General features: G+C 42.1%; 1 protein-coding gene across 3 annotated transcripts in view; it reads right to left on the minus strand.

The window, feature by feature from the left end:
• The window catches only part of CIITA (class II major histocompatibility complex transactivator), a 76,968-nt gene that overhangs the window by 9,074 nt on the left and 40,368 nt on the right, over positions 1 to 27,526 (minus strand). Inside the window, exons 2-18 of one of the 3 annotated variants that reach the window (XM_073362461.1) lie at positions 25,975 to 26,121; positions 23,390 to 23,515; positions 20,263 to 20,322; positions 19,078 to 19,158; positions 18,033 to 18,092; positions 16,395 to 16,478; positions 15,125 to 15,271; positions 13,854 to 13,994; positions 13,657 to 13,716; positions 8,631 to 8,738; positions 7,933 to 8,004; positions 5,895 to 7,605; positions 5,617 to 5,790; positions 4,079 to 4,150; positions 2,334 to 2,414; positions 815 to 907; positions 45 to 128 (exon numbers count right to left, since the gene is read on the minus strand). In XM_073362461.1, coding sequence (XP_073218562.1) covers positions 45 to 128; positions 815 to 907; positions 2,334 to 2,414; positions 4,079 to 4,150; positions 5,617 to 5,790; positions 5,895 to 7,605; positions 7,933 to 8,004; positions 8,631 to 8,738; positions 13,657 to 13,716; positions 13,854 to 13,994; positions 15,125 to 15,271; positions 16,395 to 16,478; positions 18,033 to 18,092; positions 19,078 to 19,158; positions 20,263 to 20,322; positions 23,390 to 23,515; positions 25,975 to 26,121 — 3,301 coding nt within the window. The remainder of the gene's footprint in view (positions 1 to 44; positions 129 to 814; positions 908 to 2,333; positions 2,415 to 4,078; positions 4,151 to 5,616; positions 5,791 to 5,894; positions 7,606 to 7,932; positions 8,005 to 8,630; positions 8,739 to 13,656; positions 13,717 to 13,853; positions 13,995 to 15,124; positions 15,272 to 16,394; positions 16,479 to 18,032; positions 18,093 to 19,077; positions 19,159 to 20,262; positions 20,323 to 23,389; positions 23,516 to 25,974; positions 26,122 to 27,526) is intronic. The other 2 variants (XM_073362462.1, XM_073362463.1) reach the window with 2 other exon arrangements.

Genomic DNA, 27,526 nt, shown 5'->3' on the forward strand with positions numbered 1-27,526 from the left:
GGGACACTTTATACAAGGCAATAGAATAGAATACAAACACTCACCTCAGTGTCTTTAACGAGGATAAGGAAGGAAGAGCAGTGGCTAGTTGCTCTGCCCCCAAATCTGTTATCTTGTTCTGTGATAAACTATTACAAATAAGATGTGCTTGTTAATAGAGTTTAATACAACCAGGACATCACAATGTTGGGTAATTTTTTTCCATGTTGCTCTATAAATTTGACACTGAGATGCAACATGAGAATGTGACCCTATAACCACCATTTTCCCATCCCAGAATCATTTAAGATAATGTTGTCCTTCCAGATTATCCCAGAGAAGATTGGGTCAATGTGGAGCAGTTCTGAGGGAAGTAACCAATATTTCTTTTGAAAACAGATAAACCAGATAGAGGATTTAATCCTATTTGAAAAACAAAATCCTATTTGAAAACCTCTTGGTGATTTTCAGTGTCTAATGTATCTAAACGAACAATATATATATATATATATATTGCTCATTAGGATAGACCCTGCCATCCATCCACACTCAAAGTCACCACTGACTCCAATGGGTATTTCACATCTGGAGCAATGGCAGGATCAGACATTAAGAAATTTCTCTTACTATTTACTTAGCATTTTATATATTTCTCTGTAGTTCTTGTAAAAAAATTGATGTACTATGAATAAGGCAACCTTGGGAAAAATTAACTGCTTGCCTTGAAGTGGAATTAGGAAGCCCCAAAGCACAATCCCAACTCTGAGTGCCATAGAATTAACCTATTTCTCCTTCCTGGCTCCCAGAAGTTGGCACTGTTAACCTTGCAACTTACTTCAATGTTTCCAGTGATGTCAGCTCAGACAATACTTCACAGAGGCTTTTTGTTCCTTCATCTCCTATTTCATTTTCACTCAGAGCATCCAAGCTGCAGGACCACAAAGCAAGACATTACTAGGTTTCCTTTTAACTATTTTCTGTCCATTGACCATCTAAGATATCTGCTCATAAATTTGAGAGGCTATTTCTTTATAATGGACCCAGGCAATCAGGTAAGTGCAGGACTTAAATTCAGCCTGAGCTGTCTGGAGTGGAGGCCTGGTAAATATTTTCAAACCCTCTGGAGTTTTTATAACATGTTGGGGGGAGGGGGGAGGAGCACGCTGCGGGAAATACTCTATAAGAATTTAAGCCCTGGGTAAGAGCAATCTTGCGTATTCGAGCTTTTCAAATAAGCAGCTCTCGTTGCTTTTCAAACTCTGAGCCTAAGAAGATTTTAAAGAAGAGTAGAACTGCATGACCCACTTCCTTTGATATGCAAACAGCAGCACTTAATGCCCCACTTACACTACAAAATGAACGTTGTTAAACCAGTTATGAAATAGTTGTGTCCCAACTGCATTTCCTCCCTACATGTACAGAAAAAAAAAGATGCGATAACAATCATCTCCACTGCTTCCCCTCCTGGATTAGGGAGGAGAAAAACGGAACATCTTCTCACTGCACTTCCCTCAGGTGGAAGGGATTTTAGGTAGGGTGACCATATGTCCCATTTTGGCCGTGACAGTCCCTTTTTTAAGTCCTGTCCCGGCCGTCCTGACTTTTTTGGCAAACAGGACAAATGCAGAGTTTTGCCAAAAAAGTGGTGGTGCGACCCCTAGCAGGAGGTGGAAGAACTTGCAGGTGGGGCACGTGGCAATGTCAGGCCAGCCCTATGCAGGAGGGAGGGCTCAAGAGCAGCTCTGTCCTGGCTGGCCCCACATGGGTGGGCGGCAGGGGGTATTGGGTTGGCCCCATGCACCAGGGGTGGAGAAGGGGGCCTTGGGAGGGCCCCATGTGGGTGGGTGGCAGGGTAGGCTCAGGCTGGCCCCAGGTGCTGGGGGATGAGGGGACCTTGGGCTGGCCCCACGTGGGTGGGAAGCTCAGGGAAGGCTCAGGCTGACCCCATGAGTGGAAGGGAGTGGCGGGCCTTGGGCTGGCCCCGCACAGGCAGACAGCAGGGGGGCTTGGGCTGCCCCATATGCAGGGAGGAGAGAGTGGCTTTTGGCTGGCCCTGTGAGGTGTCCCATTTTCCCTTTGGGAAAATATGGCCACCCTAATTTTAGGAATCTGAATTTGAGGCCAATCTTAATCTCCTCCTAATCTTATAGGCCACACTGGGAGCCATGGAGCAGGAGCCCCTTTGAATTGTGCTGGCCTTTCCCTGAAGCATCAGAGATTGACCATTGATAAGGCAGGATCTGGGACATAATGGGATAATGACCTGAGCCAGTAAGGCAGGATCCTGGAGGCTGTTTACTGTTAAGTTCCACCCACCACTTTCCATGGACAGTTGGGGAAAAAATATCACTCACTCTAAATGCTGAAGAGATGGGAATGCTGCAAGAATTTCAACAAGCTTTAAGAATCCCTGAAGGCCGCAGGCTGCACCCAGCCTGCAAGGAAAAAAACTGTGGTCATTTCACAGTACATAAACAGCACAACATGTGGTTTTGGTTTTGTTACCAACATCCATTTTTCCATACCACAGACAAGATTCTGCAATTGTATTTAAGCAAAACTCTTTACTGCCTCTTTAACTCTGCTTTAGCAGCTGCATAATATGGCCCTACAACATTAGCTCAAATATAGCAGAGGTTCACACAGGGGAAGTTTTGCACACATGTTCCTCTCCCTCATTTTTCTTTGCAACATGCTTTTCATTCATATCTGATCTCACCTTGCTGGGTATTTCCTGCTATTTCAGATTTCTCTCATTTTAAGTATTTTAAACCTGATCAAGGTTATTTTTGTCTCCCCTCTTCTTAAAAGAAAATTCTACCACTGGCTGCACTTAACTCCCATTTCAATCAACAGGTCACATTCCAGTTCATCTTACACCAGTGTAAACGGAGTAAATCCATTGACTTTAAATGTTCTTACTCCAGATTTACACCAACTTAACAACAGAATTGACCCTTGGTTTTTAATCAGTCCTTGTTCACACCAAACTCATTGATTTCAGTGGGAATTCAGCTGAGTAAGGACATCTAGATTTGGATCCAGAATACAGACAAGTTTGGGGAAAGAAAAGGAGAGGAAATGGGGAGAGAAAATACTGAGAATTCAGAGGTGGGGCCAAGCAAAGAGAAAGCTGCTAGACTTAACTTTAAATTCTATGTAGGCAGCAGGGAGTGGAGGATGTGGTCACACATTCTCCATTACACTGGTACAATCCCCTCTGAAGTAGTTTTTCTGAACTGGAGGCTATATTATCTAGTACAGTAGTGTCGCACTGGTGCAACTGAGAGGAGAAATCGGCCCCCAATTACATTAAAAAGAAATATTTGGATGTAAGCGCCGTGGAGCGAATGCCATAACAGTGATTCCCACTGGATGTTTAAGTGTGCATAAGTTAATCCTTCCTTCCAATTCAACATTATTTCTTCCTATTCCTTTCTCAGAAAGAGGGAAGCAAATAGTTTTTAGTCAGCAGATATACACTGACGCCCAGTATTTGCTGTCACCTACATGACATAATCAGCTAGAACAGACGGCTTAACACAGACACTCATTCATGTCAAGAGACTTAGATGGGAAAGTAGAGCAGTTTTGTGCAGGAATCTTTTCCCAAGTGATTGGATCATGGCCAAAACATGGTACAACACTAACATAGACACTGAGTAATGATGCAGCTCAGCTGGCTTAATGTGAATGGAAAGGGACCTCATTTGTTTGTCAGCCATTGGATTACATCATCGAAATTTAGCGTGAATGAGAAATGAAAAGTGACATTGTTAATAATGAGGGAAATATCTTCAGTGTATTTTACAGCTGAAGGAACAAGATCCTCAACTGCTGTATAACAGCATAGCTCTGTTAAAGTCAATGGAGTTATGTTGATTTACAACAGTTGAGGGTATGGCACTAGGAGTTTCTGGGTTTTGCCCATAAATTAATAATTCTAGTTTAGATCAGCAAAATACAGATAAAATGGGGTTTACTTCATATTTTTACCATAAACTTACTGTAACAAACTTTAGATAACATAAATGATTATTTTTAGAGAGTCTTATAAACTTCAGAAGTATTTTAGCAAATGGGGAGGGGTGTTACTTACGCAAATTCTAGTTTTCTGAGGTTTTTGATAGCAGGAATTTCATTAATATTGCAGCCAAATGCATCTTCCATGCTAAATAAACCATAATGGAATAATTGTATCTATTAGAAACAGTTGTTAATAACTAAAAAAACCCATTGTTTCACAAAGAATACTTTGTGTAGAGCCAGGTTATTTGCTATAAAGGTTTATTAGAAATAGCATTTTCAAAACAGAGTATTGTTTGATCTTAACAGGAGGAAGAAAATAAAATATAGCAGAAAAAGTATTTTTAAAACTACAGTATAGATCAGGGATTGGCAACCTTTGGCACGCGGCCTGTCAGGAAAATCCGCTGGTGGTTGTTTAATCCTGGGATGGTTTGTTTACCTGCATCGTCTGCAGGTTCAGCCGATTGCAGCTCCCACTGGCCGCAGTTCGCTGTTCCGGGCTAATGGGAGCTGCGGGAAGTGGCGTGGGCCGAGGGATGTGCTGGCTGCCGCTTCCAGCGGCCACCATTGGCCTGGAACGGTGGACCGCGGCCAGTGGGAGCTGCAATCGGCCGAACCTGCGGATGCTGCAAGTAAACAAACAGTCCCGGCCTGCCAGTGATTTCCCTGATGGTCCGTGTGCCAAAGGTTGGCGATCCCTGGTATAGACAGTCTGTGTGCATAAAGGCTTAGATAGGTCTATCTTTCCCCTGACCGCTTTGCCTCAGGGGACTGGAGGTCCAGTGTGCTCTGCAGCAGTGTCTGCCTAAAGGTCTTAGTTCCAGTTTTTCTCACTTGGATCACTCTGGGGTTACAAAGTAGGACACCAAACCACCCACTCCTCCAGGGCCAAGCTAGGTTGTTGAGTTCAGCATAGCCAGAGGTAAAACTTCAAAGTGAGTAACATCTGCAGTGTCAGGAAGTTGGGGCTATCTGGAGCTAATGTCCTCTCTCCTGCCTACGTGCAGTTAATCTCTGCTTGAATTAACCCCTGTAATCATATAACAAACAACAAACAGATGGAACACACAACATTCACAAAATACAAGATCAGAACAGTGACTTCCAGTAACTGCTTTGATTGTGCATGCTTGAAATTGTAATTAGCCTTCTGGCTGGATCACCTGAAGGGACTGAACCCAGGACCTCTGCCTCTGAAAGTACAAGCCTTTACTGTCGGAGATAAAAGACTGGCTCTTAGCTCACAGCCAATAGCAGACTCTAGCCACTAAAGGGCAGAGCCACACTGACAATGTGGGATATATAATTAAAAGGGATTAGAAGATAAGGGATTTAAAAAATTATAGGTAAAAGGCCTGAACTAAAATAATCAAATTGCCAACTGTCTTCTTTGTGGGCATTTCAGTACAGAGATTGAGTGGGACCCTCACCCCCCACCTCCAAACTTTCACAATGTATTACAGCAGAAAAACATGGGTGGGGCAACAGAGCATTTCCTGCATTTCTAAATGGAGGACTTCACTCTCTTGGACTGTTACTAAACCAGGGTCTTTCATAATTTATAAGCACTGAAGTGTAAATACGTCATTAATTCTGATAGGATCTTACCAGCGGATCATTTTCTCTTGTACCCGTACAAGGTCAGACAGGTCACTGATGTCCTTCATAGTTTCTGCCTTAAAGGGATCAATACCAAATTTCTCAACTGAAATCTTCAGCAGCTCATATTCTTTTGTTTGCTCTAAGGACTCCCACAGCCTGACTGTATCACTAAGGGAGGCCCTGTAAAGTGTCAAAACACAAGTTTATTGAGTCCTTGCCCTTGCATGAAAAGGTCTGTCCCACTATAATGCTCATGACACAATTACCAACAAGAAATAACTAACCTAAATGATGTCACACTCTTTAGGCCAACCAGGTGTTTCAGCCCTTGTAGGTTAATACCACTGTTCCTCAAATCCAAGGAAAACTCCTTTGGGGATCTTTTTAAAATAAAATGCAGCACATAGACATCAGGGGGTGTAAGAAGAGTGCCCAGAAAAGAAAGTTCAGCCCTGAGCCTTAAAGCCACATGCTGCAAAAGATAGTTGTCCTGTGTTTCATAAACACAGTGGAGCAGCTCAAGTAGTTTTTCTGGATAGAGATCACTTATCTGTATTTTTTTAATATATTTTAAGAGTGTCTTCTGCTTCTTGGTTATGATTTTCATTACATGCTCATCTGAAAGAGAACAGAGGTATGGATCATGCTGGAGATACAATAACCCAGGCAAGAATCGAGGCACCAAGTCTAACCAATTATGAGGCTTTTTCTTCCTGGCTGGTAGTGAGAGGTACTTTGTGAGGCTTTTATCCTTGATCTCTTCTGTGAGCACCAGATGAAGTGCACTCAAAAAATTTTGGATAACAAAATCTGAGAACACACTCCCAAATTCTTCCTCCCTGTTTCCCGAATGTTTTGGGAATGTAAATGGCAGTACCAAGCCATATTTCAGAGCAAACTCCTTAACTTCTTTAGAGGGAAAAAGACTGCTCTTCAGGGCATTTTGATTCTTTTCTCCAAGATACCAGGCTAACTGAGCTAGCCTGGTAATGTGCTGTTGATTTCCTATGGCTGTCACATCTGTTTGTGTAGGTATCAGCTTTTGCTGAAGGTATTTTACAAAGAGGCTGGTAAGTGTTGAAGGCAGGTCTTTGTCTCCCATTTCAAACATCATTTCACAGAGAAAACAAATGAATCTACACATGACAGGGCTGTAGCAGTGACTGAACAGATATTGACAATCTGTGATTAATTTCACTGCATCATCACTGTATGGTAGCCCTTCAAAATATCTGGCTATATATGATTCTACCTGTTGTGGAGAGAACCCTATCATTTCGATAATCTTGTCCACTTTGGATAAATACTGATTAAATTTGTCTTTGGGTCTTGCTGTTAGCAATAAAGTACAGCCACTGAGTATCTTCTTCTGGAAGAGCCCTGCAAATAGCTCTCTGATGCTGTACAGCTCCTTGTACGACTGGCAGTCTGAGTAATGTGTAAAGCCATCATGATCCTGCAACTCTTCGAAACCATCAAAGATGAGGAGGACTTTATCGGGATTTTGCAGTATGTACTCGAAGACTTCGTCGCTTCCCTCTCGAGGTTTGACAAAGAGCTCAAGAAGCAGGTCCTTCAAGCTGTATTGCTTTTCAGGCAGGCTCAGCCGTCTACACTCAAACCAAAAGACAAATTCAAACTGAGAAAACTTTCCATTGGACCAGTCTTGGCAGATCTTTTGAACAAGAATGCTTTTACCCATTCCTGCCTTTCCCAACACCACAACGACTTTCGTCTCCAGTTCTTTCCCTCCCAGGACTTGAAATATTTGGCTTCTTTCTATAGCTGCTTTTTCCTTCTCTTCTAAATTGTATATTACCAGCTCCTTCTCCATCACCTTGATGATATTCTTCCCACTCTTTGTTTCAGTTTGACCTTGCATGAGAGCCCCATCAATGTAAAGGTGATCAAGGGTTACTTCACGGTCCATGGCCATGAACTTGCACACATCTTGGAAATAATCCTTAAGTGATGTGCAGAAAGCGTCCACTGGCTCTAGAAAAACAAAAGCACAAGTAAGCTGAAGAATCAAGTATTTGAAAGGAAATATGGACTCAACATAACTTTTAGACGTTTTAAATATGTAAATTACAATGCTCTTTAAATGCACCAACATTCTGGCCCCTGGCAGTTTTCAGAAAACATTTAGTTCCTAAAATATAGCAATGATTGAATTCCACTCAGAAAGTTTTGAACAGCTCCACAACTGTTGTACAAAACATTTTCCCCACAACAGACAACTTATTCTAGAGCAAAAACTGATCTTTTGGTTTTCCACAGAATTTGCAAAGCAATTTAAGGTTAAAGGAGACTGAAACTCACTTGGTCTTTTGAGAATTTGTTCAGAAGGAACAACAGGAATCTGTGATCTCTCATTGGACATTTCTTCTTCATCTGCAGGAAAACAAGTAATCAATTTGAGAAACAGACTCTTAAACATTCACTGATTGAACTTTTCCAATTTCAGCAATGTGACTAGTTAAATGGGGTAGAACCTTGCTACATAACAATTGATGTCCTAACTTAAGGTGGAAATATTTGTCTATTTCAGTGATAAAAATGCACACAAATCATGTTAACTTATGACAGACAAAAGGCAAGAAAACCCTGCAGATAAAGCAGACGCTTCAGTCAGTATTCATCATTTCGCAAGGTTAATTATTGTAGCTATTACAATGTTACAGAAGAACATGACTGTTCTGATACCCTACGTGGAGCAATGCCATGGAGAAAAATTACAGCTCTATTCATGAGATCCACTGTCCCTTTCAAATATTAGCATTTTGGCTTGATTCATGTTCACATTTAAGACTTATTTATGTAATCAAAAGGAATAGCTTCAGCGTAATCACACAATTTTAGTTAGAGCTGAGTAGCTAGGTATGTAGGGTGAGCATTATATACAGGTAACATCCCTGGGAAAACTCAGTTGAGGGAGTCACTCTGCATTATGTCATACATACAAAGTATTATAATTGTAAAGTCAGCATATAGGGGTTTTTAAATAGGGTAGTATCTACCTGTATGATCAGTCACAGCTGCAGTCTCTGGCATATAAGCAAATGGGCCCATGGAGGGGTTTTTGTCAGGAGACCCCAAAATGCTTTGGACAGCCAAGTCCACTTGAGCTGAAATAATGCATTTGACAAGTTATTTATACAGTTAATGAAACTGTTATCAGTATTATCTCTTAATGACAGCAAAGAGTTAGCAGACAAAATACTAAGGAGGACTCTGTCCACAGCATAATTTTAGTTAAGTCAAAAAATCTGAGAAACTCTTTCAACATGATTAAACAAACTATCCATTCAGGGAGTCAAATGCTGCCTCTAAAGGCACACTGTAGCCTCCATTAAAACAGATGGAAATTCCAGGAGTACATCCAAGATTGCAATACTTTCTTACAATGTTTTCTGAGTTGTGATGTCACATTGAACACAGCTGAGTGGGACAGAAATTCCTCTCAGATGAGTCACTGCCTAGAAATAGCTTACATTTGGGAAAAGACAATCCCTAATAAAGACATGTAAAGGTTACATTTTAAAAGGATTTAAGAATATTCAGTAATTTCCTGTTCGATGGGACAGCTCAAGAGACCTTTTCCCATGGATCCCTTTTCAGCAGAGGCGTTATACAATATGGTAAGAAACATCTTCTCTGGAATACACATTAACCATGGGCTTTGGTAAAGGCTCAGAAGGCCTTTTCATCTCAGTGTCAGAAGTTCTGCCCAGAGGTCATAAATAGACATCTAGGAGAAACTCAGACCCAACGGGAAGTGGTGTCTTCCTACGGGAGCTAACGGAATTGAACCCCTGATATCAGTCTGAGTTTGCCACAGTTACCAACTCATCTGCCAGACTCTTTTCTTTGACATCACCCTTAGGGCTTGTCAACACAAACATGTAATTTGTGGCATGCTGGGATATGACTCTAACCCGCAGAAGCCTGATGTGCACTAACTATCTGCATGGGCCCTGCTGACGCGCACAAACAGTTCATTAATGTGAGTCATGTGAGAGTGAGTCCTACCATTGCTTCTGAGGAGTAACCTCAATCTAATTACCTTAACAAAGAGACAGGGAAGGGGTTATTTGATCATAGTCTATAAGTACCTTCATGGAGAGCAGACATTTCTTAACAGAGGGCTCTTCAATTTGGCAGACAAAGGTATAACAAGATCCAATGGCTGACAATTGGAGCTAGACAAATTCAGACTGGAAATAAGGCACAAATTAACAATGAAGGTAATTAAGCATTGGAACCACTTCCCCGTCACTGGCCATTTTAAAATCAAAACTGGATGGTTTTTTTAAAAGATCTGCCCCAGTTTAAACAGGAATTAATTTAGGGAAGTCCTCTGGCCTGTGTTATACAGGATGTCAGACTAAATGACGACAATGGTCACTTCTAGCCTTATCATCTATGAGTCTTTGGAAAACTATACGAGGCTGCAGATCTTCTATTGGGAGCCAGGAACTCTAGCTGCATCATCTGGACAGTGGGGTAAACTAGCGGCTGCTCCTTTGGACTTTACAGAGTTGAAACCCCACCAGCACCTCCTGGAGTAGCCTATTAATGGGCTTTGCTTTCCAGGAGACAAGGAAGTATGACAGCCGCACAAGGAAACACCTTCACTGCCTCCAGACAACTTCACTTAGCTCAATTTTCTTCAGGGGAATGGAGTTCACTGTTGAAGGGAGATGTGGTGGCTGACTAGGAAAGGGTAAAGCAGAAGATTGTAATCTTCTAATATAGTGCCCATCTTTAAAAAAGGGAAGAAGGAGGATCCTGGGAACTACAGGCCAGTCAGCCTCACCTCAGTCCCTGGAAAAATCATGGAGCAGGTCCTCAAGGAATCAATTCTGAAGCACTTAGAGGAGAGGAAAGTGATCAGGAACAGTCAGCATGGATTCACCAAGGGCAAGTCATGCCTGACTAATCTAATTGCCTTATATGACGAGATAACTGGCTCTGTGGATGAAGGGAAAGCAGTGGACGTGTTGTTCCTTGACTTTAGCAAAGCTTTTGACACGGTCTCCCACAGTATTCTTGCCAGCAAGTTAAAGAAGTATGGGCTGGATTAATGGACTAGAAGGTGGATAGAAAGCTGGCTAGATTGTTGGGCTCAATGGGTAGTGATCAATGGCTCCATGTCTAGTTGGCAGCTGGTATCAAGTGGAGTGCCCCAAGTGTCGGTCCTGGGGCCGGTTTTGTTCAATATCTTCATAAATGATCTGGAGGATGGTGTAGATTGCACCCACAGCAAGTTTGCAGATGACACTAAACTGGGAAGAGAGGTAAATACGCTGGAGGGTAGGGATAGGATACAGAGGGACCTAGACAAATTGGAGGATTGGGCCAAAAGAAATCTGATGAAGTTCAACAAGGACAAGTGCAGAGTCTTGCACTTAGGACAGAAGAATCCAATGCACCGCTACAGACTAGGGACCGAATGGCTCAGCAGCAGTTCTGCAGAAAAGGACCTAGGGGTTACAGTGGACGAGAAGCTGGATATGAGTCAACAGTGTGCCCTTGTTGCCAAGAAGGTCAATGACATTTTGGGATGTATAAGTAGGGGCATAGCGAGCAGATCGAGGGACGTGATCGTTCCCCTCTATTCGACATTGCTGAGGCCTCATCTGGAGTACTGTGTCCAGTTTTGGGCCCCACACTACAAGAAGGATGTGGAAAAATTGGAAAGAGTCCAGTGGAGGGTAACAAAAATGATTAGGGGACTGGAACACATGAGTTATGAGGAGAGGCTGAGGGAACTGGGGATGTTTAGTCTACGGAAGAGAAGAAGGAGGGGGGATTTGATAGCTGCTTTCAACTAACTGAAGGGGGGTTCCAAAGAGGATGGATCTTGACTGTTTTCAGTGGTAGCAGATAACAGAACAAGGAGTAATGGTCTCAAGTTGCAGTGTGGGAGATTTAGGTTGGGATATTAGGAAAAACTTTTTCACTAGGAGGGTGGTGAAACACTGGAATGCGTTACCTAGGGAGGTGGTGGAATCTCCTTCCTTAGAAGCTTTTAAGGTCAGGCTTGACAAAGCCCTGGCTGGGATGATTTAATTGGGCATCGGTCCTGCTTTGAGCAGGGGGTTGGACTAGATGACCTCCTGAGGTCCCTTCCAACCCTGATATTCTATGATTCTATGAAGATTAGGTGGTAAGTAGGTACTGAATGCAGGAATGGATTAAACACAATTATGGGAAAGGTTGGAAGGAGGCAGTGAGTGAATGGGAGGGGTTAGAGGACTGATCAGGAGTTAATAAATAAAAATGAGAGAATGGAAAATCAAAGGGAGTCTATAGCCAGGCAGATAGAGAAGGATTAAGTGGTAATAAGGCAAATAAGGCAAAAGTTAATAGCAAAATGGAAAATTGAGGGAAAGCAAATAAATAGTTGTCATGCTGCCTCCTTCTCTGCTCCTGGGTCTGCCTGTTTTCCAGTTGGACTGCAAGCTCAAGGCAAGGACTCATTTTAGGATGGAAAATGCCCGATGTAGTTTGATGTGCTGTGTAAATTAACAAAAATGAGTGAGTGCAATTGGTGAGCCTGCAAAAATTTGTGTGTAACCTTTACAATTACTCCTACAGAAACCTGAGGGTATTTAGGGATCCATCCACTGGGTCACCTTCAAAAATTTCACCTTTCTCTTTGGTGCTTTTAGCTGTATAAATAGCCACTAGGGGGCAACCACACCTACTGTAACTAAGCAGCAATAGCAGCAGTCAACAATGGAGATACCCTGTAGGCATCAAAGCCTGGAAGTAAACACACAACCCAAAACTTACAGCAGAGCTCCCTGCACTAGTAACTAACTATGAGGGCAGACTGCTACTGCAGCTGGGAACTCAACAAGACTTTCTTTTGTTTATTATGAACCGATTTCTGTATGTGTTTGACTTTTACAATCGGACTTTGGAAAAGACTTTGGAGAAAACTTTTTAGTAAACGTTTAGGTTGGCTTTTCTGTGTTGTTGCTGTTGTTTCTGTTGGACCATGTTAACTGCCAGTTAAAAGCCCAGTAAAGCAGTTAGTATATAAAGCATCAACACAGTTCCTTATCTTGATGGTAATGGGATAAGCGTTAAAGCATGATTCTATAACTATTTTGGAAAGGTTAAAGTGCCAGACTCTGGGGGGTAATGCAAAGGATATGACCACTTCTGGACACACATGACTCTGTAGCTCTAATGCTGCACTAAACAGACAATTCTGCCTAGTGCCCTGGACTAGACAGCTGTTAGGGAAAGGACTGTCAGCAACATTAACAAGCTGATCGCCATATTTGGGGTCGGGAAGGAATTTTCCTCCAGGGCAGATTGGAAGAGGCCCTGGAGGTTTTTTGCCTTTCTCTGTAGCATGGGGCACGGGTCACTTGCTGGAGGATTCTCTGCTCCTTGAAGTCTTTAAGCCACGATTTGAGGACTTCAATAGCTCAGACATAGGTGAGGTTTTTCGCAGGAGTGGGTGGATGAGATTCGGTGGCCTGCGTTGTGCAGGAGGTCAGACTAGATGATCATAATGGTCCCTTCTGACTTTAGTATCTATGAACTGCAGGTAATTTGTTATAAGAAAAACATGAGCAAAATGTGCATCCTATGAAGTGAGCTGTAGCTCACGAAAGCTTATGCTCTAATAAATTTGTTAGTCTCTAGGTGCCACAAGAACTCCTTTTCTTTTTGAGGATACAGACCAACACGGCTGCTACTCTGAAACAGGAAAAACTGGTGTCCGTGTACAGAGAAACAATCTACTGTCTATGTTCGCAAAAAGAAAAGGAGTACTTGTGGCACCTTAGAGACTAACCAATTTATTTGAGCATAAGCTTTCGTGAGCTACAGCTCACTTCATCGGATACGCATCCGATGAAGTGGGCTGTAGCTCACGCTCAAATAAATTGGTTAGTCTCTAAGGTGCCACAAGTACTCCTTTTCTTTTTGCGAATACAGACTAACACGGCTGTTACTCTGAAACTGTCTATGTTGTTACCCTTTCAGAGATACTGGACAGAAGAAAAGCCATCCTGCACTTACCAGCCAGGGTTGTGGGGTAAACTGGTGATATCTGTAATGTTTCAGTGGGGGAGGAGGACACTAGAAATAAAACAAGCGCGTTAATAGCTTTCTCTGTACATCTACAAACAAATGTGATGAAGATCTGTGGTACTTTATTGATAGAAATTATTTTACTTTCTGTCTCTGAAAAATTGAAACACTTCTGAATAACTCACCTGGATATATTATAATATTGGATGCACCATTCCCTACAGGCAAATTAATTATCTGCTGAGGATGAACTGCAAAGCCGGATATCATCTGGATCCCTTTAGCACCAACAAGCAGACAGTCTGGGTTGGAATTTCCAGAAGACACTGGAATTAAGAGTAATAGAGTTACTCAATTTTTAAGCACCTCGATTCCTAGCCGTGGGCTGCAGCCCTTCCTGCTCTCAATGGTGTTCTTTATGTACATTCTCAGCTGGAGCATTCAGAATGGCAAAAACCTATTGAAAATTCATAGGGTACTGTAAAGATTAAAGAGTTCATTGCCGAAGGCATCCCATAGAGAGACATACTATTTACAGTGTATATAAAATATCAAGGCTGATGCCGCTCTTGGTGTGGCTTGTGGCAGTGAAGGTTAATTTGCATAAGGCGACTGTATGTAAATGAACGCATTATGGAGTCTGAGGTGCTATGTTGCCCTCAAAGCAATTAGGAGACTCAAGCATTATCACAGCCTTTCCATGTGATTACGTTCACACGGCACCGGCAGCAAGGAAGCATTACTCCTCTGGACAGAATCAGCCCAAGAATGTGTTCTGATGATGCACTGCTTGTAACTTGATCACCTGTTACAGCTCTGCAGCAGGGAGAGCTTCTGTAGAGCTGCTGCTGTGTTGACTAATATCAGCTACCTAAAGTCAGTTTCTCAGTTGCCTCCAGACTCAAAGGTGTAACTCCAAACACTCCCTGGCTCATTATATTTTGACAAATACAGCAGTTGTATAAATCATAGCAAAACTAACTGAGTCTACAAAGCCTTTCCCAGGGACGCTGCCAGAAAAACCAAAGTCAAAATGAATTATAAAAACATGTTGAAGCACTGCTCTTACAGTGACCTTTAATTTTACTCACCACCATGGAATGAATTAACCAACCAGTTTCTGAGTGCTGCATTCAAAGGGATTTTCACATTCACTTTCCCTTTGACTGAGCAGAGGAAGAGTAGTTTCTAATTGAGGAGGAGGGTAAGGAGAAATCCCTGCCTCTCCATCTTGTGGCACACGCTATTAGCAAGGAATGAAGGGGAGCCAGTTTTACTGCCCCAAGCTGAGAGGAAGCAGCAGCCCCTTGCAACTGTATGGGGTAATGAGAAGCCCCACCACCATGTCCTGATGTGAAGGAGATGGATGCATGCTACAGTGAAGGGTTTGGGTGAAGAGTTTCACATTTTCTCTCTATTGTGTAGGGGTAGAAAGCTGCAGTTATACCGTACATACCAGGCATCACAACATTTTTTCCGGTTGGCTGTATACTGGTAACAGAAAACTGCATGTGCAGGTGAGACAAAGAGGTGGAGGTAGCTGGAGAGCTGTTCAGAGGCACCGCTACAAAAGTTCCATTCACTGTAGACCCAGGGGACTCCACTTTAAAAAGCAAACAGGGTTAAAGTATGTTAGTTTCTTACAAAAGTCAGACAGACCACAGAAGATCTCACAGCATAAGACATAAGTCACCTGATAGTCATCAAATCAGCAAAGTGTTTAGAGCTGACCAAAAATTGGTATCCAAACTCTGAAGTGACCTGACGTGTTTAGCAGAACTTCATGATGCAGCCAGCTAACATGGCTGCAGGACTACAGTGTGTATGTCGAAGATTCTGCAGTATCTTCACTAGTTTAAAAGAACACATTCAGCGTTCCTGGCCCGTCCTCCTCCTCCTAAATAGCTTCAGGCACATAAATATTCAGACTCAGTGTAAATTATTACCAAGTATGAGGTAATGAGCTAATATGATAGCTTGTTGTGCTCAGTTTCCCGGACATTGTCCACTGCCTTATACACTGCAGTACGAGACCGAGGAAGCAGCATAAAGTAAGGCCCCTCATCTTGGCTCTCTGCCTAGGTCTTACTGGGGAAGTAAGGATGGCCAGGCTTCCTTAGAAAAATTTCACATAAACAATGACAAACTTTTTCTAGACAAATGAAACCACCTGTTATGCCTGCCTGATTATACAAACTTGATAACTTATAAGGGTTTGAAAAGATGCTCTGTCTGGCATCCAGTATTTGGATCAGGACCTTTCTGTACATGGTACATAGTAAACAGTTTGATAGTCTGTATTGCTATGTGGACCACTGACTCATTAAAGCAATCAGAGAAATAGTTTTAAATGCAAGAAATATTTGTCCTTGTTTATTTTGAAATAACCTGCTCGTGATACAGATACAGTACTGTACATTTTGGTTTTGCTGATCCCAACACTTCCAATATGTTTGGGCAAGTCTCTAGTTCATGGTGAGGGTACCAATACAGTAGGATTTCCTTGGAGTAATCTCTGCTGTAAATAATAAATATATAAATAATAAGTAATAACAACAGGTGTTCCTATTTTATTTAGAACTTGGGTAAATATAACCCCCTCGTTCTTTGCTGGCATATTTATTGAATTTTCAAAGGACTGGTATGTTTGGCTTTACAGAGTTACACAGTTGTTCTCACTTTATCAAATGCAAAATGAAGTTACGAGGCATTTTCAAAGTGCCCACCTCTTTTCTGGCAACTAGTTCTTACATCCACAACAGCTCTGCTGCCTTCTGTACATACTCCTTCCTTCACCCTCTTTGCTGCATCTGTGAAGATGGAGACAGTGACACTATCTGAGCAACCTCCATAAATGCCACAAAACTATGTCCTACTTTGCAAAATTTAAGTCTTAGCTCTACAACTGTGCCTTAGATTGCACATTCCTTCACAGACTGTGAGCTCTCTGGACCCAGGGCCATCTTTTCATTCCGTGCATCTACAGCGTTTAGCACCCCAATCCTCAACGGAGATTGTGAGCATTACTGAAATACAAATACATCCTCATAAATGCATAAATGCATAAATGATATAAAAAAGAAATTGTGTGGGTGGTTTAAAGTCAATACTGTGGGTTAATCCGCACCAATCTTGGAGCTTCAGTACAAATAAGGAATGTGCTACCTGAATAAACCACAAATAGCAGGTAGGAATTCACCAAGGACTTTATTTAGTTTTTCAAGTCTATCAAGTGTATTTTCCACATTAGGGGTGGCACAATTCCCTTGCTTTGTTCACAAAACTCCAATTGACACTGTGATGGGCTACCTTATGTGTGGTTGGCCCTCCTAAGACCCTTTCCCAGTCTGAGTGCACCCTTTTCAAGTGACAGGCCCAGGCCTCCTGCAGTGGGGATCCTGCAATCCTACCACTCTCTGACCGGGCTTCTGTGATATTTAGCAGGCCCTGGAGGCTTGGTACCTGCAAGAGTTTCCATTTGGGAGTCTGTGGGCATTGACAGTTTGCAGTGACACAGAAGCAAAACAATGTCTGATTCTTCAAAACAACGTACAATTTATTTGCAAAAAGGCTCACAGCACTCAGAGCAATGAATTTTAAACCAAGTGACTTATCTACACCTGGCCATCCATACAAGCTTCTAGATAGACAGGTCTTAGCCTTTGTGTCTCCCATTCTCTTGGGGACCAAGTTATAGCCTGCTTACTGCAGATCCTGCCTTGGATCAGCCTGTGTTAGCCTAAAGCAACCAGTAACTCTCCCCACCTCTCCACAGCTACAGGGCAGATCTTTTAAGTGATCTGTGTCTTCTGACCTCCAGGTTCTCTGCCTTGGCAGAAGAGCTGAGTAACCAGGATCGAGTGAGGAGTTGCCTCTTTGCAGGTAGTAACCTGGCTATTTTTGTGTTTGTTAGGATGTTCCTTATCTGGGCTATTGTTTTGGCCCTTATGGCTTGGTTCCTCCCCTTCTCATAAGCCTTCTATTGCTAATTGCTTATGGAGTTCTCCTTTCACTCAAACAGTGGAGGCCTGTGCTTTTGGAACAGCAGGATCCAAGTTTTGCCCTGCCATGAGGCATTTCCAAGGTGTGCAGTATTATGACCACTGATATATCTAGGTGGTCATAGGTTTGTTACAATAACAATTAGATGTGGGTGTATGGATTAAGGGCAGAATAACCCAACCTGTGCTATTCTTTAGCAGTAAGCCAGAGAAACCCACTGTCATGATACGTCACCATATTAGTGCATCCAACCTTTCTCAAGCATGCAGGAGCTACAGTCCTTCTGTTTAATACCTCGATAGTGGTATGGACATCAGAACAACAGACAAGGTACACTCAAAATCCTTCAGCCAATAACTCACCCGTTCTCCTGCATTTGAGCTTGGAAGAATCAGAGTAACTCTCTGCAGTGCTCACGAATGCTAAAAGTAAGAAAGTTTATAATCCTTGATGTAGGTTGAATCTAGTTTGATATTTTAAGGTTTCTGTTAGTGGAGTCTAATTTATGCATGTTAAATAAGATGGGGAGTTAGCAGAGGCATAACCAGAGTTCTGTGCACTGTATAGCCAACCAGATCTGATTTCTGGGGCATAGTCTCCTAAAAGCTGCACCATTTCATTGTGGCAGACTAGAAATTCTGGTCCCTTAGAATATGTGCTAACTACTTATGCTTAACAATCTGTTCCACCTTGCATTTAGCGGTGATGCTTCGAGTACCTTTCCCAGACCTGAAGAGGAGCTCTGTGTGGCTCGAACGCTTGTCTCTCTCACCAACAAACGTTGATCCAATAAAAGATATTACCTCACTTGCCTTGTCTCTAGAAATTCTGAGGCAGCTTCAATTACCTCAGAAGTAGAGGTTTTCAGCATATTAAATATGAAAGTGAGTAGGATTATTTTACTCTGACCCTATATTTTTGAATAGGCGGCAGATTTTTGTAACGAGAACCCTGAGTGTTTGGTTGATTGGTTTTGTTTTTTTTTAAATAAAAAAGGAATAATACTTACTAAGCCAGAATTAATCGAAAACAAAATTAAAACATTGCCACATTGGTGTAAAGCAAAGCTAGGGGTTATAACAGCTAAAAACATGCTCACCGTGCCATGTTACATGCCAACAAATCATTGAAAATATAAGGAGCATTTTTTTAATTGATTCGAATGCACATCAGAGGAAGAGTGGACAAGTCACCACTGGTTTAACTGGGCACGGCTCCACTGAATTCAGAAGAGTTGCGGCTACTTATGCTAATGAAGAATTTGGCATGAGAGGAGCAACAATGTTCCTTTAAAAACAAATGTCCCTGCCATGCAGGTAGTTTATGATTGCATGGGAGGAGCTTTAAAAGACTCCAGCCCCCTAGGTGAATTGCTTCTGGCGATGCCACAAATGCTGTTTCACTTACGTCGTTTCTGACATTTCTGCTTCTTCATCTCTGTAAAACCCTCTGTGGTTTCATTGGACATTTCATCCAAAATGAGTTTTCCTGTTAAACAAAAACAACTTACTGTCAAATCTGAATCAATTGGATCCCAAAGGGTACTGTTAAAAACGAATTTCAAGCACCAAATGCATAGTGTCTTGAAATCAGGATAAGTTCTGTAAATAAAAGATGGGGAGTGTATGTGTATAGTAAAGTGTACATCCAAATCAGCAAAGGATGCAACATCCACAGAAATCAGATTTGGCCACCTTGGTGAACTTCTACAGTGCAGAAGGTCATCACACACTCAGGAATCTAGTTGTTAAATTTAAGTGGTTCTGAATGGTCTAGTGACTAGCAGAGGGGACTAGAAATCACAACTGTTGGGTTCTCCCTTCATCTGAATCACAGACTTGCCATGTGACCATAGGCCGGTCGTTTAATCTGTGCCTCAGTTTTATATCCCAAAGGATTAGTTCTATTTTAAAACACATCACGGAGTCATACAGATCTTTTCAGTGAAATCATTTGTGTTATCAGAACTGACAGGTTACCAGGTTCATTCTTTAATTTAAACTACAAATACTTCAGTCCAACCATTGGGCCCAATCTTGTTTCCACTGATGTCAACAGGAAGTTTGCCATTAACTAATAAGAGCAAAATCCAAGCCAAAAATGCACCAAAGCAGGATAAAAATAAGTCATGCAACTTTTTAAAGGTGTTAATAGGAAGCAAGTAAATATTGTCCCAATCATTTGGCTGCTGCTCCACACTGCCATGGATGGATAACCAGGATTCTACTCTTGGCTCTGCCACTGATTTAGACTCATAGACTTAATGGCCAGAAGGGGCTATCATAATCATCTAGTCTGAGCTCATCATACCTCCCCCCTCCATAAACATATCAAGCTCAATCTTGAAGCCAGATAAGCTTTTTGCCCCCACTGTTCCACTTGGAAGGCTGTTCTATAACTTCACTCCTCTGATGGTTAGAAACCTTTGTCTAATTTCAAGCCTAAACTTATTGATGGCCTCTTTATATCAATTTGTTCTGTGTCAGCATTGGCACTTGACTTAAATAACTCTCCCTCCCTGGTATTCATTTCTCTGATGTATTTATAGAGAGCAGTCATATCTAAACTTTACCCCATGTGTTAAAACCTTACCAAAAATGTCTTCCATCTGTCTCTCCTGCTGATCTTTGAGCACATATTCTGCTAATCCAGCTAACAAGAAGGGGGAAAAAAGAGCACAATGGTATGTTAAATGACACAATTAAGAACAAATTATTGTAGATTATTCTCATGTACAAAAGTCCAAGGTCTGAAAGGAGAGTAAGAAATGTCCATTAGTTTTACTTATTAAATAAATGTAGTGTTCAGGAAGTGCAGGGCACTAGAAATAGGAAGTTAACATAGCAAGTGTTGATCAGGAAAGTATAATTAATGGAGATTTTTTTCTCTGTGCCAACCAAAACATATCCAGCAGTCAAGGGTGACCATTTTGCTCATGAGATGTACAAATTGATTAAAATAACACTAGCTGGTATATTGTGTGTGTGAGGGGTGAGGGTGGGGTGGGGTGGAGGGGGGAGTACAGACACCTCTTTTATTTCATAGAAGGACTGTTATTTAGTGTTGTTTAAAGCAACTTTCACTCCTGTGATTGGGAAGAAGTCACCTAAGAGCCAAGCAAAAGGATTTCACATGTACTTGTTAATAAAACTCAGACTGGAAACACCCATTACTACTTTAGAAAAGCAGTAAGTTAGGGTTCCCAGCCATACACTCTGTGGGTCTGGTACCTACAACTCTTATTCATACCAGCAAGCTTCACTCATATGAGTCACTACTCACTTCAGTGGTTTAGGTCCTGTGGGATCATTCTGCTCTTAGCAAGTCAATGGAAAACTCTTATTGCTTTCATTGAGAGCAGGAAATGGCCCTACTTACTTATATTTGTCAAGACAGTTAATAATCATACATATATTCACATTACAATATATGTATCTAGCATCATTAATTCTAAAAGCGTGGGACACAGAATTGCTACTTTGATGTGGCACATCTTATGAAAGTGACTGTTAAACTAATTTATACTTTTTATATTTAAGAAATATAGCAATTTTGGGTGACCTAGGTGTTTTGAATATTTTTAGGGGAGTTATCAGGGTGGGCTTTATTGAAAAACTTTAGCTCTTAATCATGTAATTGTTAAAATACTAACTATATTAGACAAAATGAGACTAAAGTTAGGCATTACTAATTTACTGTGATCAAATGATAACTTGTAAGGAACCAGTATACAGAGGAAGGAAAAAGTAACAATATTCATAGCTGATGTGATGCCACTTCCCCCCTATGATAATCAGGGTCCAGACACCCCAAACACAGAATAGGAAGTTTAAACCCCTCAAAAGAGAGGTTAAACCAACAGATTACATGCTGTATTATTGTACTCTCTCTCTCTATATATATATATATTGAGTAAGATCTTTTGTGAAAGCTTGTAATGTTCTGAATTTGATGGTCAAGATATGTATACAGACTGTGGTTATGAATCTGCTCAACCTCACCTCACAGCAGAGTGGTGAAGCAGCCAAGCAGGGAGGGTCACCTTCAAAACCAGTTATTTAAAATGAAACCAGCTTCAAGTACTCACCCCATTTTCCAGCCCAAGAAAAGACTATGGTGTACCATTAAAGTTAGGGTGACAAAACAGCAAGTGTGAAAAATTAGGACAGGGGTGGGGGTAAGGGGCGCCTATATAAGAAAAAGCCCCAAAAAGTCCCTATAAAATTGGGACATCTGGTCACCCTAATTAAAGTTAATGGAAAGACAATGAGACTTTCCAGCTATCAAGTTAAGAGGGAATTGCTTCCTTTCAGAACGACCATTACTTACCATGACGGGGGGAGGGATAGCTCAGTGGTTTGAGCATTGGCCTGCTAAACCCAGGGTTGTGAGTGCAATCCTTGAGGGGGCCATTTAGGGATCTGGGGCAAAAATTGGGGGATTGGCCCCCCTTTTAACAGGGGTTGGACTAGATGACCTCCTGAGGTCCCTTCCAACTCTGATATTCTGGGATCCTATGGAAGGGGGGGGGGGGGCGGAGGAAAAGGAGGCTTGAAAGTGAGTTTTTCACCTGGAATCTCAGGGGGAGCCTCTAAGCAGGAAGCTGTCTGCGAAACACTGGACCCCTGCTTAGCTAGGGGGGTCGCTACGAAACTGTTCAAAGTTGGGGTGGCTTATCAGCATAGGCAAGTGAGGCACAGCCAATCAAGTATTCCCACAAGCTACAGAATACATTTTGTATAGTCTTTTTTATTTATTTGATAAATATATACAAATTTAAGGATAAATTGTGATTTGATTTAAATATCACAACTCCCTCTATCCGGTAGTGAAGCCAGAGAGTTTGCAGAACATAGTGCTGTGTGAGGCTCAAACCCTGGTATAGCTAATTGTGCCTCATTAAGCTGACTTGTTGCCGTGGCAATATACCATTCTCAGGTGTCACTTTATAAGGGTGTTGCTGTGGAAACTACTGCTTGGTGAAGCCACAGCAAGATTCTAGCTGTTAAATCCTGGCTGTAGAGGTTTTGCAGGGGATAAAGATGGGACCTGCACCCTGTGCCTCCCCAGTCCTCTCCCACATGGGGCAGGCCCTATGCATGTGCACAAGGAGCCAACAGGGACAGCCCCAGCTCCATCTGCTTTTCCTTCACTGTAAATAAGATAAGCTGGTTTAATGTCAATAGGTAACTTATCTTAGAAAAGGGATTTTATCTAGTATGGAAGTGTAAAGCCTGAGGTTGCATCTTTGTGTTTATTTTCTGTGACCTGTATGCGTTCGCTCTCCCTTACTAGTTCATCTTTGAGTCCATGGTTTTTCTATTAAATAAACTGCCTGTTTATTTCTACCCCAAGCAGATCTCTGTTGCTCAACCCGTGTGGAGCTTGGGTGCCAGAATGAGCTGATCACTAGGGGGCTGGTTTCACGCATTCGAGGGTGATGAACTAGAGGGGAATGATCCATGTGTCTGGTAGGAAAGAACACCGAAAGGATAGATTTGGGGTGACTTTGGACCGGAAGGACTGTGGTGCTACCCTGCAAGGAGTAACTAGGCTGATGGAAGCCAAGGTAAGATTTTGTGCTTATGGCCAGGCTACTGGTGTCAAGGGTCGGAAACAAAGTGGCACAGCATAAATGCATTCAGGGTTATACAGGGAAGAACCCCATACTTGTCTAGTTATCTCCAAAACATCACACACCCCTCAAAAAATCTCATACCTATTCTAGAATAAGCTTCCCCTGTATTTGAAAAGAGAGATTCTTCCACACTTCCATTGCTTTCCATTGTATAAAAGACATCCAAATTGCTGAACTGATCATGGTTGATGGTATCAATTTCAGGGTCTAGAATAAAAAAAGTATAAAAAAAAGTTATAATTAGGTCAGTGAATGCCATGGCCAGGGTAAAGAAACCCAGGAGGCAGGACAAGTCAAAAAGGCAGAATTATTCATTCTCTCCCAAGCATTCATCCTGTGGTGGTTTTGTGATAGATGTTGGTTCACTAGGAACTGACTCAAGGCCAACTCATTGCACAGGAATGGAAATCACATTGGGCTAACAAATCTAAGTAAACTGCTTAAAATTCTGGACCTGATTTTTCTGGTCACACTGGTGACAATCAGGAGTAAAGTAACTGATCAAGTTACAGCTTCACTGCTGTAACTAAGAGGACAACCAGATCTTTGCTCCTTAACTCATCCTGCTTTCCGAGTTTGCTGCATAAGCAAGGCCCCATCTGCACAGACGAATTCCTGCAGGTGTCAATCGTAGTTGCCAGTTCAGAGGGCAAACGTGGGCCCCGATCTCAGACCAGCAATAATTAAGCATGAGATGACTCCAGATTCTGAAGTCTGATTCTCGACTGCTTTATACCATTCTGATTTGGTAACTGTCATAAATATAAAGGGAAGGGTAACCACCTTTCTGTATACAGTGCTATGAAATCCCTCCTGGCCAGAGGCAAAACCCTTTCACCTGTAAAGGGTTGAGAAGCTAAGATAACCTTGCTGGCACCTGACTCAAAATGACCAATGAGGGAACAAGATACTTTCAAAGCTAGAGGTGGGGAACAAAGGGTTTGTCTGTCTGTGTGATGCTTTTGCCGGGAACAGATCAGGAATGCAGCCTTACAACGCCTATAAAGTTAGTAAGTAATCTAGCTAGAAATGCATTAGATTTCCTTTTGTTTAATGACTGGTAAAATAAGCTGTGCTGAATGGAATGTCTATTCCTGTTTTTGTGTCTTTTTGTAACTTAAGGCTTTGCCTAGAGGGATTCTCTGTGTTTTGAATCTGATTACCCTGTAAGGTATTTACCATCCTGATTTTACAGAGGTGATTCTTTTACCTTTTCTTTAATTAAAATTCTTCTTTTAAGAACCTGATTGATTTTTCATTGTTCTTAAGATCCAAGGGTTTGGGTCTGTGTTCACCTGTACCAGTTGGTGAGGATTATTATCAAGCCTTCCCCAGGAAAGGGGGTGTAGGGCTTGGAGGGATATTTTGGGGGAAGACATCTCCAAGTGGTCTCTTTCCCTGTTCTTTATTTAACACGTTTGGTGGTGGTAGCGTATGGTTCAAGGACAAGGCAAAGTTTGTACCTTGGGGAAGTTTTTAACCTAAGCTGGTAAAAATAAGCTTAGGGGGTCTTTCATGCAGGTCCCCACATCTGTACCCTAGAGTTCAGAGTGGGGAAGGAACCTTGACAGTAACATTCTACACTCACTTGGCGCAGACATAAAGTGACTACAAAGGTGAAGGCAAGGGAGAATCATGCTCCCCTCTGTTAAGAGCTGGGACTTTCTGTCCATTTTAAAAAAGCTATTTAGCTACTGTCTTAGTACAAGGTACTGAATCAATTGATAGTAAATAGTGTTTAAAAGAACACCCGCCAGGCCATGAAGGCCTTTGTCCGGTATCAACATTCAATATACCTTGAGTCTGATGGAAATACTAAGACACCAAATTAACAGAGCTACATATGATCCCCTCCCGCCTGCCCCCAGAGAAACCCAGAGGAGGAGTACAGTGAGGGCAGGAAACTGCATGAGGTCAACAATTATGTAGCCCACTAGCCTACTACTGCAGATTTACCACTGCAATCACAATGACATCCTCAGGTAGGACTGGGTTTGAGGGTCAGGGAATGGACAGGAATCAGCCTCCAACCCAGCTGGTCCTGGGAATTGGGAAGGAAACCCCCAGATGCATAGAGAGACGGCCTCCTCCCAACCTTGTTTAAGAAATGATGCTGAAACTGGCCAAATTCCCCGCAGCTGCTAGTACACTGGTCATCTACCTCAAGATTTAAGGTCAAATCCTGGATCTTTGATCACCAGAGGAAATTAATTTGCTGTTTTTGTTTGTGGAGGTCTGTCCTCACTCAGTCTGGCTCAGCTAAAGTCTCTGTTTAGTAAAGGCACCAGCCTGAAATTGCAGAGGGGTTGCCAGTTGCTAGCCTGACCAGGACAGCAGAGGGAAGCTTTTACATAGCATTTAGTTATGCTGTATGAGATGCATGCCAAAGATATTAGCCTCTCATTAGGAGCAACATGTAAAGAAGTGTGTTATAAACTACAAGCTGAACAAACAGAGTTGTAACTCAGGTTCACAAATTTAACACAGGATGGTATCTGGAACAACTACTGTATCTGAATGTGGATTAGAGCCATCACATCAGAATTCCATATCTACATTTAGATTAGCTCCACCATCACAACAAAGTGCGCTTGTTAAGTAATGGCATCTTCTACTTTCATCCAATGTCCTGGCTAACCAGCAGGACAATTCACTGCATTACTAACCTGTTGAAAGTTCACTTTCTTCATCTTCATTAGATAACCTTGTGTCCAAGAGGCTGTATAGATGCAGTGGATCAATATTGCTGTGCAGCAAATCAAGAAAGCTATTTTCAGTCAAAACTGCCGAATCCATTGTTTGTCTTTTACTAGCTGAAATTCAAAGCACAAAATGATGAACAGAATAAAGTAAAGGATGCTTATCAATAGTGTATAACTTTTATAATTTGTCATGGCATCTACCATCAAATCTACTCTAAAGCAGGCAGTGCTGAAATCTCAAACAGAATGCTGATTATTCAAACACAAGGATGTTGTAGCGGTCTGTTTATATTTCACTTTCAAAAGCCAAATCCTAAAGGCATTGAACAGCTGCTACTTCTTCTGACTTCAAGCATGGAGATATTAAGATGGAAGGTACTATAGAACTGCTACCCTACTCCAGCCATGTGGGTGTTGTGGGACCACAGGTTAACTCCTCAAGAGCATATGATAAGTGTAACACATAAAGATAGATTTTGCACAGGGTTCTAAAACACCATTCATTTTTCTTTAAAAGAAAAAGAAATGTAGAGACCTGTGCAACAACAATAAACCACGCACACATTTCCCTGCCTCAGATTACCACCACTCTGAAGCATTCTTTGGGCTGGGGTCTGGGTCCTCTGGGGGTGTTGTCTGGGATGCTTCTGCTTTAGCTCACGACTTGACTTCTGAAACATGGAGCATCTCCTCCTCCTTCTCTAAGTCAGTTTCTTTTCTCTGACCCTGGATGGTCTTCTAGCTAAATCCCTGCTACAAAACTATGCCCGACTGTTCCCCCTTCTCCTTCTATCCAAAGCTTCTTGAGTTGCAACGTGAGGCCCTGGAGTTCATACATCCTGTCTCCACGACTGCCACCTAGTTCCTTTGTGCTGCTGCTGCTGCTGCTGCTAATTTTCCCACTCTCCAAACCCAAGAAGCTAGAAATGGCTTCTCCCAGCTCCAGCCAACCTCCTATTGACTGGTCAGAGGACAATGGTTAAGGTTAACTATTCTCCATGGCAGCTAGTCAGACAGAGACCAGCTTACAGGCTTGTCAGCAATAATGGATACACAGAGGAATTCCATGACACAGCAGTTTTCCTAAGAACAACTTCCCAAATACCAACAAGAATTCATAAGCTGTACAGACATAGTCCCCAAATTGTCATAGTAGGATGTCCACCACCATTGTGTCCACACCATTGTGAAACAGGTGTGTAAGTTTTATTATCAGTGCTCGCACACCTTTGATTTAAATGACTGCATGGTGGGACAGACCACACTGCAGCTGAGAAGGGAGGAGTTTGGATGAGAGGAAAGAACAGAGGTCATGATGAGTAAGAAGGGAACAGACCAGGGAATACACAGAAAAGATCTAGAGGTTCAGTGAAGAGGAACAAAGTTGTGGAAGGATGTTCACTTCAGATGACAGGGTCACATTTCAGAGAACCTGTGTTTCTCCAATGCAGCAGGAGGGGGCTGAGACAATGATGAGAGATCTGGTGTTTGAGTATTGGGGAGGTTGGAGGGAGGA

The sequence above is a fragment of the Lepidochelys kempii genome, chromosome 10 (genome assembly GCF_965140265.1).
Source record: "Lepidochelys kempii isolate rLepKem1 chromosome 10, rLepKem1.hap2, whole genome shotgun sequence".
NCBI classification, from domain to species: Eukaryota; Metazoa; Chordata; order Testudines; family Cheloniidae; genus Lepidochelys; species Lepidochelys kempii.